This window comes from Leucoraja erinacea, chromosome 13 (genome assembly GCF_028641065.1).
Source record: "Leucoraja erinacea ecotype New England chromosome 13, Leri_hhj_1, whole genome shotgun sequence".
Lineage (NCBI taxonomy): Eukaryota > Metazoa > Chordata > Chondrichthyes > Rajiformes > Rajidae > Leucoraja > Leucoraja erinaceus.
Genome location: NC_073389.1, coordinates 48395464 through 48411483, shown reverse-complemented (window position 1 = coordinate 48411483; position 16020 = coordinate 48395464). Strand labels below are relative to the sequence as shown.

At 42.8% G+C, this 16020-nt stretch overlaps 1 protein-coding gene across 1 annotated transcript in view; it reads left to right on the top strand.

Annotated features, from left to right (window-relative positions):
* sim2 (SIM bHLH transcription factor 2) overlaps nucleotides 1-16020 on the top strand; it is an 89919-nt gene that overhangs the window by 47212 nt on the left and 26687 nt on the right. Inside the window, exon 5 of the mRNA XM_055645183.1 lies at nucleotides 9511-9596. Within this exon, the coding sequence (XP_055501158.1) occupies nucleotides 9511-9596 (86 nt within the window). The remainder of the gene's footprint in view (nucleotides 1-9510; nucleotides 9597-16020) is intronic.

Genomic DNA, 16020 nt, shown 5'->3' with positions numbered 1-16020 from the left:
CATTTGGCCCATCAAGTCTACTCCGGATTTCAACCATTCTCCTGCCTTCTCCCCATAACCCCTGACACCTATACTAATTAAGAATGTGTCAATCCCTGCCTTAAAAATATCCATTCAATTGCCCTACACAGCCTTCTGTGGCAAGGAATTCCACAGATTCGCTGCCCTCTGACTAAAAATTCCTCCTCATCTCCTTTCTAAAGGTACATCCTTTTATTCTGACCCTATGGCCTGGTCCTAGAACCTCCCATAGTGCATCTCGACTACAAATCTGAGAGTCACATACTCACAATGAGATGTTTTGTTCACAGACATTGTGGTCGATTTTCATGTTTGTAAACCAGTGCATAACTCGGCAGGTGCAGTGGGTAGGTGACATTTCGAATTTCTCAGACTGGTTTATTGCTTACTGTGTATTTTTGTTTGTAAAGCAGCATCTGCAGTTCCTTGTTTCTACTGTACTGTTCTATGTTCTATGATAGAAGAGTTCCTTCTCTCAAGACATTAATGAACCAGATGGGCTTTACAACAAACCACCAGTGCATGACTGGTATTTTTTTTTCAGTTTAGGATTATTTAATTAACTGAATTCATATTTACCAGATGTTGCATTAAGATTCAGATATATCTCCACATTTACATCCAAAGTCCCCAGATTACTAGTTCAGTTACTAGGCTACTGTTCAAAATAGGGTCGTTATTGCAAATCTTTTCTTTCGCAGTTGTGCTACATTGACCAAACTGAGAAATAGGATACGTTATTTAAAATAAGAGCTGCATGGTTACAAAATTCAGCACAAGGCGTGGCAGAATCTATCTGGTATATCCATATCGTGCTTTTTAGCTTAGAGGGGCATTCTTTGAGTTCTTGGGTGCTGGTTCAATTTCTATCCAGGCTAAGGGAACACGGTCTTCTCTTACTTAAAGTAGTGGTGAGCTGGAATGGTGTTCAATAATGTTTTATGAAACATGAGTGTCCGATCCACATTTTGTGGGTAAGTTGACTAATTGACTCCAAACTTCACTGTGTTCTGAAAGCTGCACGTCACATTCCGCAAATCTCCACCACTGCCTGCCTCAACTATATTGTTGCTTTTTATCCAATTCTTGTTTAGTTCGGTTTATTGTCACGTGCACCAAGATACAGTAAACAGCTAGTTTGTTGCTGGTCAGCGGAAAGACCACACATGATTACAATTCAGCCATCCACAGTGTGCAGATACCGGATAGAGGGAATAACATAGAAACATAGAAAATAGGTGCAGGAGTAGGCCATTCGGCCCTTCGAGCCTGCACCGCCATTCAATATGATCATGGCTGATCATCCAACTCAGTATCCTGTACCTGCCTCTCCATATCCTCTGATCCCTTTAGCCACAAGGGCCACATCTAACTCCCTCTTAAATATAGCCAATGGACTGGCCTCGACTACCTTCTGTGGCAGAGAATTCCAGAGATTCGCTACTCTCTGTGTGAAAAATGTTTTTCTCATCTCGGTCCTAAAATATTTCCCCCTTATCCTTAAACTGTGACCCCTTGTTCTGGACTTCCCCAACATCGGGAACAATCTTCCTGTATCTAGCCTGTCCAACCCCTTAAGAATTTTGTAAATTTCTATAAGATCCCCCCTCAATCTTCTAAATTCTAGCGAGTAATTCTAGCTAACATTAAGTGCAACATAAAGTCCAGTAAAGTCTGATCAAAGATAGTCCAAGGGTTTTCATTGATGCAGATAGTAGCTCAGGACCGGTCTCTAGTTGTTGCTGGATGGTTCAATTGCATGATGACGGCGGGGAAGAAATTGTTCCTGAATCTGGAGGTGTGTGTTTTCACACTTCTGTACCTCTTGCCTGATGGGAGAGAGAAGAGGGAGTGACTGGGGTGAGGCTTGTATTTGATTATGCTGGTGGCCGTGAAGTGTGGATGGAGACAATGGAAGTCAAGTTCAGTCAAGTCACATCAAGTCAACTCAATGGTTGGTTTGTGTGGGCTCATTAACTAGAGATGGGGTGTAGGAGAAAGCGAGACATTGATGGAGATGTGATGCAGGGTAACCTTCTGTAGTTGACTTGAAGCTTGATCCTGGCAGTGAATCTAGAGATGGAAACCGTTTTACACGGGCACTTATCTTGTTCCTCGCTGACGTGGAGCGAGGTCGTCTGAGAGGGGAAAAAAATGACCTTATTTTTGCACAAAGACCAATAGAAAACTCGCAATATTTTCTTCCCCAAAATGAAGTCTGAAGAAGGGCCTCGACCCGAAATGCCACCCATTCCTTTCTCTCCAGAGAAGCTGCCTGTCCCGCTGAGTTACTTCAGCATTGTGTGTCTATCTTTGCTGTGGTAGATAGTTGGATGAATATCGCTGCTGAGAATGGGATGGACTGACCTTTTCTTTGTCCGCCAAGGCGTGGAATTACTGACGTGAAGTGTGGTTAAGGAGCGAGAAAGCCAATGCCCTTTAAATAATGGAACCAAGCGATCTTAAGACGTGCAAAGTGGAAGAAGCACATTTAAAATAAAGCAGATGTGAAAATTGTCCCGTTTGTTTAAAGTCATAACCAGAAGGATGGAACATGTATTGCAATCGAAGATAGACACAAAAAGCTGGAGTAACTCAGAGGGACAGGCAGCATCTCTGGAGAGAAGGAATGGATGACATTTCGGGTCGAGACCCTTCTTCAGGCACCAGATTTTGACCTGTGTTTGCCTGGATTTGAAACAGTTTAGAAGTTGGCAGTCTCTTATTGACCTTATCGTCCCTCAGTTGCCGGGAATTACACGACTCCTTAAAAGTGAGCGGCTGTTAATGCGGTTCAAATAAAAGCCGTAAAAGCTGCCGGCTGTAACATTGCAGAAACAAGGAACTGCAGGTGTTGCTTTACAATAAAAGGACACAAAGTCTGAAGAAGGGTCCGGACCCGAAACGTCATCTGTCCATGTTCTCCAGAGACGCCGCCAGACCCGCGGAGTTTACTCCAGATCTTCATGTCCCCCAGTTGTCACATTGTCATCAGCAGTCACAGTTTAAACAAATATCTAAAATGTAAAGTGTCAGCTCATGGGACAGATGCTTCATTCAAGTTCTTTTCCATTAGCATCTTTACAGCAGGCAGTGAAGAAAGCGAATGGCATGTTGGCCTTTATAACAAGAGGAATCGAATATAGGAGCAAAGAGGTCATTCTGCAATTGTACAGAGCCCTAGTGAGACCACACCTGGAGTATTGTGTGCAGTTTTGGTCCCCTAATTTGAGGAAGGACATTCTTGCTATTGAGGGAGTGCAGCGTAGGTTTACAAGGTTAATTTCCGGGATGGCGGGACTGTCATATGCCGAGAGAATGGAGCAGCTGGGCTTGTACACTCTGGTGTTTAGAAGGATGAGAGGAGATCTCATTGAAACATATAAGATTGTTGAGGGTTTGGACACGCATCAACAAAATGACAGCAAAGTCACCATTTGTAACAAGTTGGACACGAAAAGAAGAGGAACATGACATTTGGTGAAGTGCAGGGCACGGCAGTAACAGGGAGAATTAGGGAGCAGAGGGAGACATAGTGGAGACATTGTTGGCTCTGTGAAAACAGGACTGTATGTTCACAGCACAGAGGACACACCTGATGTGCATTCATGCAAAATGACCCGATCACAAAAGAATGTAAGATCATTGCATTTAAAGAAAACTCCGGTATTAGTCCTCTGGGCTGCAGCAGTTCAACCTGAAGTTACTTTCAGACATTACACTTGAAGGCGTGATGCTCCATGAACTCAGTTACTCTACACCTCTTCAGGCCTTGTGGCTTAGGATGTTTATCACCAAAACTTGTTTTTCCTTTTTCATGTAATTTCTTCAGACTAAAAGTGTGCGTGAATTCGTAGGTAATAACTACATGGAGAGATTGGACAGACTTGCTTTGTTTGCTCTGGAACACTGGATGCCAAGGGGAGACCTGACTGAAGTATATCAAGTTATGGGAGGCATAGATAGGGTAGATATTCAGAACCTTTTCTCCCATAGTGGAAATAACAAAGACTAGAAGGCAGACTTAAGGTGGGAGGGGCAATGCTTAAAGGTGATGTGCAGGGCTAATTTTTTTGTGGTGGTTGAGGCAGATATGATGGTGGCATTTAAGAGGCTTTTGGATGTGCAGGGAATGGAGGGATATGGATTATTCCTCTCATCATGTATTTTGTGCACTGTGGAGAGCGCGATTGTAATTGTGTATTGTCATTCCACTGACTGGTTAGCAAGCAACCAAACCTTTTCACTGTACCTCGATACACAACAATAAACTAATGACTAGACCAATGACTGCAGGCAGGTAAGAGTTTGGCTTGGCACCCATCATGTCCGTCACAAACATTGTGTGCTGAAGGGCCCGTTAAAGCGCTGTATTGGTCTATATTTGTTCTGTGTGTGTGTGTGCTCGTGCGTGCATGTGTGTGTCTGCGCATTTGTGTGTGCGGGGACAGTGAAGTTGGATGTTGTGTTGTGGACGGGATGTGAGAGGAGAGTTGGGTCATGTTGAACGTGAATAGCGAGGCTCCATCTCAGATTCAGATTCAGATTCAAATTTTATTGCCATTGTTCAGTGTACAGTACAGAGACAACGAAATGCAGTTAGCATCTCCCTAGAAGAGCGACATAGAATATGAGCAATAAATAAATATATTTACGTGCATACAGTCATAGTAGTGCAATTATTTTTTTCCCTGGTGGAAGGAGTGTCCGGGGGGGGTGGGGGGTGATTGGCAATCACCGAGGTACAGTGTTGAGTAATGTAACAGCCGCAGGGAAGAAGCTGTTCCTGGACCTGCTGGTCCGGCAACGGAGAGACCTGTAGCCCCTCCCGGATGGTAGGAGGGGAGTCTAGGGTCTAGGGTCTGGAGTCCAAACAGAGAGATGCCAGGAAACAGTTAACAAGTACGACTGCAGAGTACTGCCATCATCAGCACCTGTTTCTTCTCTGTTTCTCCGTGCCAATTAGAATCAATCAACAATCAAATTAACAACGTGTCCTCCTTTAAAACTGGCACAATCAGTGACACCTGTTCCATTTCATAGCAATAAAAATGGTGCTTTAATGTGGCATTGCACACCTAATTTAAAGCTTTTGCTATGGTCATGCATCACTCACCAAAGGCCACTGCAATTCCAAAATCAAACAGCAGTGAATATTAGTGTCTAACAACTGCTTGCCATAAAACCAAATCTTACGCATACCATGTTTTAATGAAACCTCAAAACAATTTGTGGACATGTTGGACTAAGGAACAACCTGTGTTGCCTTTAACCAGTGGTAGATTGGAATTTTATTAAAGTAAAGATCAAGTCCACTGTGCAAGTCACCAGTCCAACGTTAGGTTCGAACTCACGTCATTCAAAATTGGTGATTCTCAAGTAAATATTTAGAGCAACAAGCACTGTCCACAAAAACGGATGTCTCCAACTGTTTCCAGCGAAGTAAATATAATGAGCTGCAGGAAGGGTTCCCACCTGAAACGTCGGAAGAGATGTAATGCTGAGGCTCTGCAAGGCGCTGATCAGGCTGTATTTGGAGTACTGTGAGCAAATGTTGGCCCCATATCTGAGGAAGGATGTGCTGGCTCTGGAGAGTGCCTCAAGGAGGTTTGCAAGAATTATTCCAGGAATGAATGGGTTAGCACATGATGAGCATTTGACAGCACTGGGCCTCTACTCGCTGGAGTTTAGAAGGTTGAGGGGGGACCTCACTGAAACGTACAGAATAATGAAAGGCATAGATAGAGTGGATGTGGAAAGGACTTTTCCACTGGTTTAGAGATAGTCTAGGACCAGAGGTCATAGCTTCAGAATTAAAGGGTAGTCTTTTAGAAAGGAGGTGAGGAAGAACTTCTTTAGTCAAAGGTTAGTTCATCTGTGGAACCCATTGCCACAGAGGGCCGTGGAGGCCAAGTGGATATTTTTAAGGCAGACATCGACAAATTCTTGATTAGAATGAGTGTCAAGGGTTATGAGGAGAAGGCAGGAAAATGGGATTAAGAGGCAGAGATTGGCCATGATCGAATGGCGGAGTGGACTCAACGGGCTGAATGTGAACTTGTTGATATTGATATTGATATGCCATTTATTGTCACTATACATGTACAGTGAAACTGAAAGCTGCTCGTACTCAGTGCATACATACAATTTAGCACAAAAAACAAGAAACAGAAAAACAAAAACAGAAGGGAGAAAGGGGGGGGGGGATAGGTGCACAATTCTGCGGCGCTGCATACATATATACATATATACAGATTGTGTCACTTATTCCTTTCCTCCAGCAATGCTGCTTGACTCGCTGAGTTACTTCAGCATTTTGTGTCTATTTGAAAGAGAATATTGGGCTATTTTTTAAAATAAGACTTCCCTGCAATCAACCACACTCATCCAGAACATCCATATTACATGCATGTTTAATGTCAGTTTGGCATGCATTTCCTTCTGAAACATTGGGATCAATGTTGCTACCAGACAATGATCTTGGTTATTGCAATGAAAGCCAGAGTGAGGAGCACACGTAGGTGTCGGTGGATACAGGTCTATGATCACTGAGGCATGCAGTGAACTACACAACAAACTAGGGAATACAGATTGGGCTTATTTTAGCTGATGGCATTTTAGAACTATGGTTTTTTTACAGTATTTTTTGCTGATGTAAATAATCTGTGCTAACAGTCCAGTCACCACAAGATTGATGCATCCAAAACCCAACAGTACATAGAAACATAGAAACATAGAATATAGGTGCAGGAGGAGGCCATTCGGCACTTCAAACCAGCACCACCATTCATTGTGATCATGGCTGATCGTCCCCTATCAATAACCTGTGCCTGCTTTCTCCCCATATCCCTTGACTCCACTAGCCCCTAGAGCTCCATCTAACTCTCTCTTAAATCCATCCAGTGATTTGGCCTCCACTGCCCTGTGTGGCAGGGAATTCCATAAATTCACAACTCTCTGTGTGAAAAAGTTTTTTCTCATCTCAGTCTTAAATGACCTCCCTTTTATTCTAAGACTGTGGCCCCTGGTTCTGGACTCGCCCAACATTGGGATCATTTTTCCTGCATCTAGCTTGTCCAGTCCTTTTATAATTTAATATGTTTCTATAAGATCCCCCCTCATCCTTCTAAACTCCAGTGAATACAAGCCTAGTCTTTTCAATCTTTCCTCATATGACAGTCCCGCCGTCCCAGGGATCAATCTCGTGAACCTACGCGGCACTGCCTCAATCACAAGGATGTTCTTCCACAAATTAGGACCAAAACTGTACACAATATGCCAGATGTGGCCTCACCAGAGCCCTATACAACTACAGAAGAAACAGTCTGAAGTACAGTCTGAAGTAGGGTCTCGACCCAAAACGTCGCCTATTCCTTCGCTGCATAGATGCGGCCTCACCCGCTGAGTTTCTCCAGCATTTTAGTCTACGATTTTTCCAGCACCTGCAGTTCTTTCTTAAATGGTACTGTGTGGGATGCAGACAACATACAAACGCCAATGAATAAAAGGCACCATAAAGATTGTAACACATTTTTCAATGGATAGTCTTTTTTGGGGTGATATTCAAAGACTCTGATGTCAATAACTAATTTACCAATTTCTAGTTTGGAAAAGGATTAATTTGGTAATTGGTTTAAAAATGTGAGGAATGGAATCAATTAGCTTGGAACTCTTGAAAGAGAATATAACATTTTTTGGGGGGATAAAATGTTTAAATAGACTCAGTCTCAAAGAGTTGTGCAGCATAAAAGTTTGACCCTTTCGCTCAAATCGTCCATGCCGACCTAATTATTGTAATCCCATTTGCCCACATTGGACACATATCCCTCTACTCCATTGCTATCCAACTCCATGTCCAAATGCCTTTGAAACATTGTAATCATATCTTCCTCTGTCACCTCCTTCTGCAGCTCATTCTATACAACCACCGCACTTGCTGTGATAAAATTGCCACTCAGATCTCGTTTAAATTTCTTCCTTCTCACCTTAAAATTGTGTCCTCGAGTTTTAGAATTCTCTACTCCGGTTTTGAATATAAATAATGAAATAACTATTTCATTGCCTTTCAACATGTCACAGACAAATTTCTTTAAAAAGTTATATTGATGGTCATGTTAGTCTAATCCATCCGTTTGCTAAATTCAAATAAATAAAATTTAATGCATTACAAATATCTCAAAGAATTGAACTATTCCCAAAAATAGTTTTATAATTTCCCTTCAGGATTTCTCCTCTTCTTCCAGATGCAGCTCATTAGTCATCAATGTATGAGGTTTCCAACTTAGTTAACTCCTTTTGTGGTTTACTATTATGGCCTAAAGGTAAAGAATTCCCTTCTGCCTCAGTTCCTTCCCATACAATTCTTCAGCATGCACCTTTCGCCTGCCCTTCACCACCCTTATACTCTAAACACCCACAAGGATTGGTGCTATCCTCAATCCTATACTATTCAATTAAGTTATTATATTTTAATTTTTTTTAATATGCATGAATTAATGGAAACCCAGGCCAACTAGATTCCCAAATGTGTGGCTAATGTGGAGTTAAAAAACAGAAAATATATAATTAAAAAAATAACAATTATAACAAATAATTATAAGTACATCATTTATTGTTTTCATACTGCACAGCACAGTGGCACAGTTGGTAGAGCTGCTACCTCACTATACCTGAGACCTGGGTTCAATCCTTATCTCGGGTGCTGTCTGTGAGGAGGTTGCGTGTTTTCCTGATGACCATGTGGGTTTCCTCCAGTATCCCAAAGACGTGCCGGGTTGTAGGTTAAATGACCTCTGAAAAAAAAGGTGCCCCCAATATGTTGGGAGTGAGTGGGCAAATGGGATGATTTTGAACTAGTGTGAATTGGTGATCGATGGCCGGCATGGGCTCGGTGTGCCAAAAGGCCTGTTTCCATGTTCTCGCTCTGAAACCCGAAAAGACTCTTTTCCTGATCAAGAAATGTGTACAAGCGTGATTGCTTTGAATTTTATATGCCCATGTCCCACTTAGGAAACCTGAACGGAAACCTCTGGAGACTTTGGGCCCCACCCAAGGTTTCCGTGCGGTTCCCGGAGGTTTTTGTCGGTCTCCCTACCTGCTTCCACTACCTGCAACCTCCGGCAACCACCTGCAACCTCTGGGAACCGCACGGAAACCTTGGGTGGGGCGCAAAGTCTCCAGACGTCTCCGTTCAGGTTTCCTAAGTGGGACAGGGGCATTAAAGACTAAAGTGTAATCTTTGACATATATAGTTCCATATCGTGCATGAAAAATAGTTATATTTTTTATATTTAATGAATAAAGTGGTCCACCGCAGTATCTGGGGGAACCTGCACCATAAATCTAACCACATCTGGAGAACGAATGATAATAAATACCACAATAGACTCTTTATGGTTGCAATAGCCCAGTGGCCCTTGTACAATAACTAGCTTTGACTTAATAGCTTCAGAAACTCCTTGGATAATATTGTTTGCTCTTTCTTTCCAGAATACGAAATCGATCGTTCCTTCTTTCTGCGCATGAAATGTGTTCTGGCCAAAAGAAATGCAGGTTTGACTTGTGGTGGTTACAAGGTAAGGAAATGTAAAGACTAAGTTGAAAAGGGTACACATGGGTAATATATAACATTACTGTGGTCAAGTCCATAATCATTTGCTTCTTCCTTTGGGAGATACCCCCATTGCTTACTTGCTTAAGACAACAACATAGCTCTCTTATTCGAGGACACCAGTAAGAAAACAAGAAATTATATATTTTCTTTTTATTAACTCCACATTACCCGTGTAATATTTTTAAGCTACAACAAATATGTTGACTTTGTAATTTATAATCTTTTCATTTAATGAAATATCACAGAGTGCTTCATTGACAGAGACCGTTTAACATTGAGTCACATATTAAGTTATTCTTGGTCATGGCTGGATTTTAGGGAAGCCTTAGCAGAGTAGAGAGGCACAGGGAGATTTAATACAAACCTGTGGGGTAACATTTTCACTCAGAGGGTGGTGGGTATATGGAACCAGTCGCCAGAGTAGGTAGTTGAGGCAGGTAGAAACATAGAAACATAGAAAATAGGTGCAGGAGTAGGCCATTCGGCCTTCGAGCCTGCACCGCCATTCAATATGATCATGGCTGATCATCCAACTCAGTACCTGTACCTGCCTTCTCTCCATACCCTCTGATCCCTTTAGCCTCTAGGGCCACATCTAACTCCCTCTTAAATAAAGCCAATGAACTGGCCTCAACTACCTTCTGTGGCAGAGAATTCCAGAGATTCACCACTCTCTGTGTGAAAAATGTTTTCCTCATCTCAGTCCTAAAAGATTTCCCCCTTATCCTTAAACTGTGACCCCTTGTTCTGGACTTCCCCAACATCGGGAACAATCTTCCTGCATCTAGCCTGTCCAACCCCTTAAGAATTTTGTAAGTTTCTATAAGATCCCCCCTCAATCTTCTAAATTCTAGCGAGTACAAACCGAGTCTATCCAGTCTTTCTTCATACGAAAGTCCTGACATCCCAGGAATCAGTCTGGTGAACCTTCTCTGTACTCCCTCTATGGCAACTATAACAGTATTTAAAAGACACTTGGACAGGTACATGGCAAGGAATGGTTTTGGGGAATATGGGCAAACGCAGGCAAATGATCCATCTTAGATGGGGTATCATGTTTGGCATGGACATTGGGCCGAAGGGCCTGTTTAATTTGTGTATGACTATGAGTTTGGGGAAGAATTGGTAAGCTAGGGAATTAGTTCATTTAAATGCCTGGTCACCCAATACAAATCAATAACAATATTAATTGCAATTAATTTATTATTCAAATCTTATTACTGGAAACATAACCTGATGAATATCCTCATTTTCTTCTCTGTGTTCAAATGCATTTTGTTTAGTTTAGTTTAGAAATACAGCGTGGAAATAGGCCCTTCGGCCCACTGAGTCCACACTGACCAATGATCGACCATACACTAGTTCTATGTTTCGCATCCTTCGCATCGAAGAGGCAATTAACAGAAGCCAATTAGCCAACATATCTTTGCAATGTGGGAGGAAACTAGAGCACCCAGAAAAATCCCCACCTGGTCACAGGAAGAACGTACAAACTCCGCACAGACAGCACCAGTAGTCAGGATCGAACCCGGGTCTCTGGCGCTGTAATTTTCGCTGTAACTCTACCGCTGCGCCACTGTGCCGCCCCATTTTTTGGTGTGGTTCTGAGTTATGTAAAACAGAAACGCCCAGGTTTGAACCTGAAGAAGTGTCTAGACCCGAAACGTCACCCATTCCTTCTCTCCAGAGGTGCTGCCTGCCCTGCTGAGTTACTCCAGCATTTTGTGTCTATCCCAGATTTGATATCTTGTTCTTCAGGATAGCAGAGAATCTTGGTATTATCTAAGCTAATCTTTGCTACTAACCTACTCAAGAGTAAAGACGTGTGTGGACAAGTCTGTTCTTGTCTGAGAAATCCCTGCTGTCAAAAAGCTGCTAACTACAGTAGTGATGCAGGATTGATGGTAGCTCATGGGCTATATCCAACCAAGGTTTCAAAGATCTTTTATTGTCATATGAACTATAAGGTACGGTGATATGCGGATACCATACAGCCATATGAAAAAAAAAAGCAAAATACATAAACGTTAACATAAACTTCCACCACAGTGGATTCCCCACATTCCTCACTGTGATGGAAGGCAAAAAAGGCCATTCTTCTTCCTCTTTATTTTTCCCGTTGTCGGGGCAGTCAAGCATCCGTCGTGGCAATCAAAGCTCCTGCAGCGGACAGTCGAAGCTCCCGCATCGGGGCGATCGAAACTCACACGTCGAGGCAGTCGAAACTCCCGTGGCTTGGAGTTCCCGATGTCGGTCTCTGGCTAGAGACCACAGGCTCCATGATATTAATATCCACAAGCACCCATGGTTGGAGCTCCAAGGTCGATCCCTTGCAAAGGGATCGCGGGCTCCACGATGTTAAAGTCCCGTAGGCACCCGCGGTGGAGCTCTCAAAAGTCGGTCTCCAGCAAAGGCTACCAACTCCTCGATATTAGGCCGCAGTGCGGATGGAGATACGATTCGGAAAAAAATCGCATCTCCATCGAGGTAAGAGATTAGAAAAAGTTTCCCCCAACCACCCATCCCCGCCCCCAAGAAGCTAAAGAACACTAAACACATACATTTAACACACACTATTTAAACACAAAGAAGGAAAGGACAGACAGACTGTTGGCGAGGCAGCTTCTAGCAAGAATATGCTTCTTCTGTAAAACAGGTGACCATCAGGAAAGTATTTTTCCGTTTCTTAAAATCAACAATAAATCATGGTTTTATCATTTCTGAATGAGCGATTAATTCGAGCCAGTAGTTTCGAGCCAGCCAGTAGTAATAATCACATAATTAAATTACCTGGTTAAATCAGAGGCATCTCCTGATGGCCACTGCTTTGATTTATCTTTCACTAGAAAAATGAGATAGCAGTGTTCAGAAATACAGACTGTCCATCATCAGTTACGTGAGTGTCCTGTTTGGGTTTAACTTTTGCAGTTTATATATTTTTTTCCCCACTTTGACATGAATTTCATTGTTGAGGAAAACAGTGGAGGGCACTGGAGAGATACCAAACATTTGACCTGATACCAAAAATTATAATCACCTCTCTTGTGTTTATCACTAGTGTGGAAATCATAATAGACAGCGTGTAGTCTTGAATATTGATTTGATAAAACACATCTCTTGATGCTCCTGAACACCTCATCAGTGATGTAACCTAGGGTCATTGGGTGTTTTGGGTCTTTCAACATCAGACACCCTGATCCAGGCGACCCAGCCGTGGTTGATCAGATCACGACGTGTTCAGGTGGCATTCGCTCCTCCCCATGGACCTCCTCTCCTGATCCAGAGCCATCTCGAGAGTGATTGCCCTGCAAAACCTCTGCAGCCAACCTCGATGGGCGTACACCTTGCCTTCCAGCCCTGCTTACGGCAGTCTATGACCAGCTCTTCGTACTTGGCCATCTTCCTCTCGTGGGCCTCCTCCAGACGGTCCTCCCACGGCACTGTCAGTTCCAACAAGACAATGTTTTTGGTCGCCTCTGAGACCAGGAGGATGTCTGGCCTCAGGGTGGTTGTGACGAAGTGTGTGGGAACTTCAGCTGTTTCACCAGGTCTACGGAAAGCTGCCAGTCCTGCGCAGTCACAAGGATTCCTGACGGATTCCTGACTGCTGTGGTTCTTGGCAGCTGCACTCCGGCCTTCACGAAGGTGATCATCTGGGTGGTGGGGCGTGCTCATCTGCAGCTGCTGATTCCCATGCTAATGGCTTGTGCATGTAACTTTCACTGGTAGAGTTCAGTACCTGTAGTATTGAAAGTACAGATGCAGAACCAAATTGTACTGTGGGGTGCCATGATTTGTATGTTTCCCAATATTCTGAAACGACAACTCTAAGTGCAACAACTTTATGACCATACACAGGAATATTTTAAGATGCATCAGTGAATACTACAAAATATGTTTAATGTGTGTAATATAAGGTGACTGAAGACCTTGTTGAATTCTGTGTGCTGGCTGGATTATTGGTGGCATGCCCATTGGACCTTGTGCTATCCTTTCCAAATACTGATCCTGCCTGAATCTGAGGAGCGAGCTACTCACTGGAATCATGACATTAACACTGATGGATTGCCTCCCAATACTATCCAATAATTCCTGATTAGTAGGGGCATCTAAAGTTACGGGGAGAAGGCAGGATAATGGGGTTGAGAGGAGAAAATAAATCAACCATAATCGAATGGTGGAGCAGGCTCGATGGGCCGAATGGCCTAATTCTGCCCCTATGTCTTATGGTCTTATAATTGAAAGCTTAGCTAGTTTGTTCCCTACTCAGCCAATTATTTTTAGGTAAGGACTCCAGATATCAATTGTGGCTTAATAACATCTTAGGTCAGTTAACTCAGCAGACATCTGCTCCCTTTATCCACCTCCATGACTCAGTTCTGAATGAGGAAGTGCATTAATCAACATGGAGCTTGGAAAGCCTCCCTTATAAGTAAGATTACGTGGCAGTTGAAACATGTACAGTTGGATAATGATGGCTAAATAGAGACTCTCTGTCAACTCGAATTACTTTCATATTGCAGGATGTGTTATAGGCCGAGACATCCCATTACAATGAGGTTTTTGTATTCTTCGATTATTCTCATTTACCAGCTTTGTTTCAGGTTTTTCTGAAATTGAATTTGTCAATGTCTGCATTCCAACCATAGCGGGAAACTGGAATCTGGGAAAAGAAGTCAGTCAGCAAGATTTTTCTGCAGGGCATGCAATTCAGGAGCTAGTGCAGGCCTGGTCACAGAACCATCACGGACCAAAGAGAAAAGGGAAATCTGGGAGATAACAAGTTTTCAATGGTCTAAAATAATGCACCACAAAGAAGATAAAGGAGAAGGGAGAGTTTATTTAGTCAGAGGGTGGTGAATCTGTGGAATTCATTGCCACAGACAGCTGTGGAGGCCGCCATTGGGTATTTTCAAGGTGGAGATTGATAGATTCTTGATTAGTACGGGTATCAAAGGTTATGGGGAGAAGGCAGGGGAATGGGATTTGAGAGAGAAAGATAGATCAGCCATGATTGAATGATGGAGTAGACTTGGTGGGCGGAAGGGCCAATGTCTGCTCCTATAGCTTAAGAACATAAATATGAATGAGAAACATTCTTGTGGAAGTATAGTCCCAGAGCTGTGAGGAGAAAGTAGGGGGGGAGTGAGACAGGAGATAGTGGTGACTTAGGTTACATGAAGTAGGGACAGTGGCAAATCAGTGGCAGGGTTTCATCTGTCCACAAAGCCAGAATATTCTGCGAAGATCGCTTGGTAAAATATTTGGTTGAAATTATTGCAACACATTTAGCTGAAATATGACACAAGAAGTAACAGAATGGGAACCAATCAGCTTGCGAATCCATTCCTTCCCAGGATTCTAGAAACTGTTCCATGCAAATAACAATTAATAACCATGTCATGTAATTACTTCAAAGTCAAATGCACTTTGAGAGGTTTTCGAGAGATGGCCCCAGACGCTATATAAATATGGAACCAATCCTACCTTCCAAGATGACATGTTGGAATTTTGTTCTGTTCTCATGGGAAAGTTCCAAAGTGTCTATGTATCACCCGCTTGTTACATTATTGATCTTTGATGGACTCCTGTCCTCGCACTGATGTTTCCCTAATGCCAGCACCTCAGCATTCATCAATCAACCTTCAATCATCTGCCTGCCGTTATCCAAACAGACTTTAACCACATTCTAATTCATAGGTATACCCGAGCTATGATTCAATGTCTTGACCTTGGTTAGTAAAAAGAACAAAAATGTATTAAATTATTTTTACATGCATTTTTGCCCTTTAAAAATGTTCAGATTCAATTTTCAGATTCAGATTCAATTTTAATTGTCATTGTCAGTGTACAGTACAGAGACAACGAAATGCATTAGACAATGAAATGCATTAAAGACAACGAAATGCATTATTACAAGCAATGTTACATTACTTTTTATTCTGATCCATATGAATGGTTTGATGTTTTATGGGCGACATGGCTCAACGTGCTTCCACTAATAACAGCAGAAAGACTGCGATACAGAGGTACTTGTGTTCTTGGTGTCTTCCACCTCCATTATAGATCAGTGGGACATGAATAGCAGACACACCACATTGTCTTTCTTCCATTTTGCACTGCGGAGTCATATGAATGGGTTTCCCCAGCTGACCTGCATTCCTTTGTCGAATTCAACTAAAATATTTGTGGGGCATTATGTAGGGTGGCATGGTGTCGCAGCAGTAGAGTTACTGCCTTACAGCGCTAGAGACCAGGGTTCAATCTTGATTGTTTGTTTGCTCGTGTGTCAGGCGACGTATAGCTCGCTATTGACTTCTGTCCTCGTCCAACATGTTGACAGAATTGGTCGCCCGACACGTCACAGAGTGCATCGTGTCACTGTT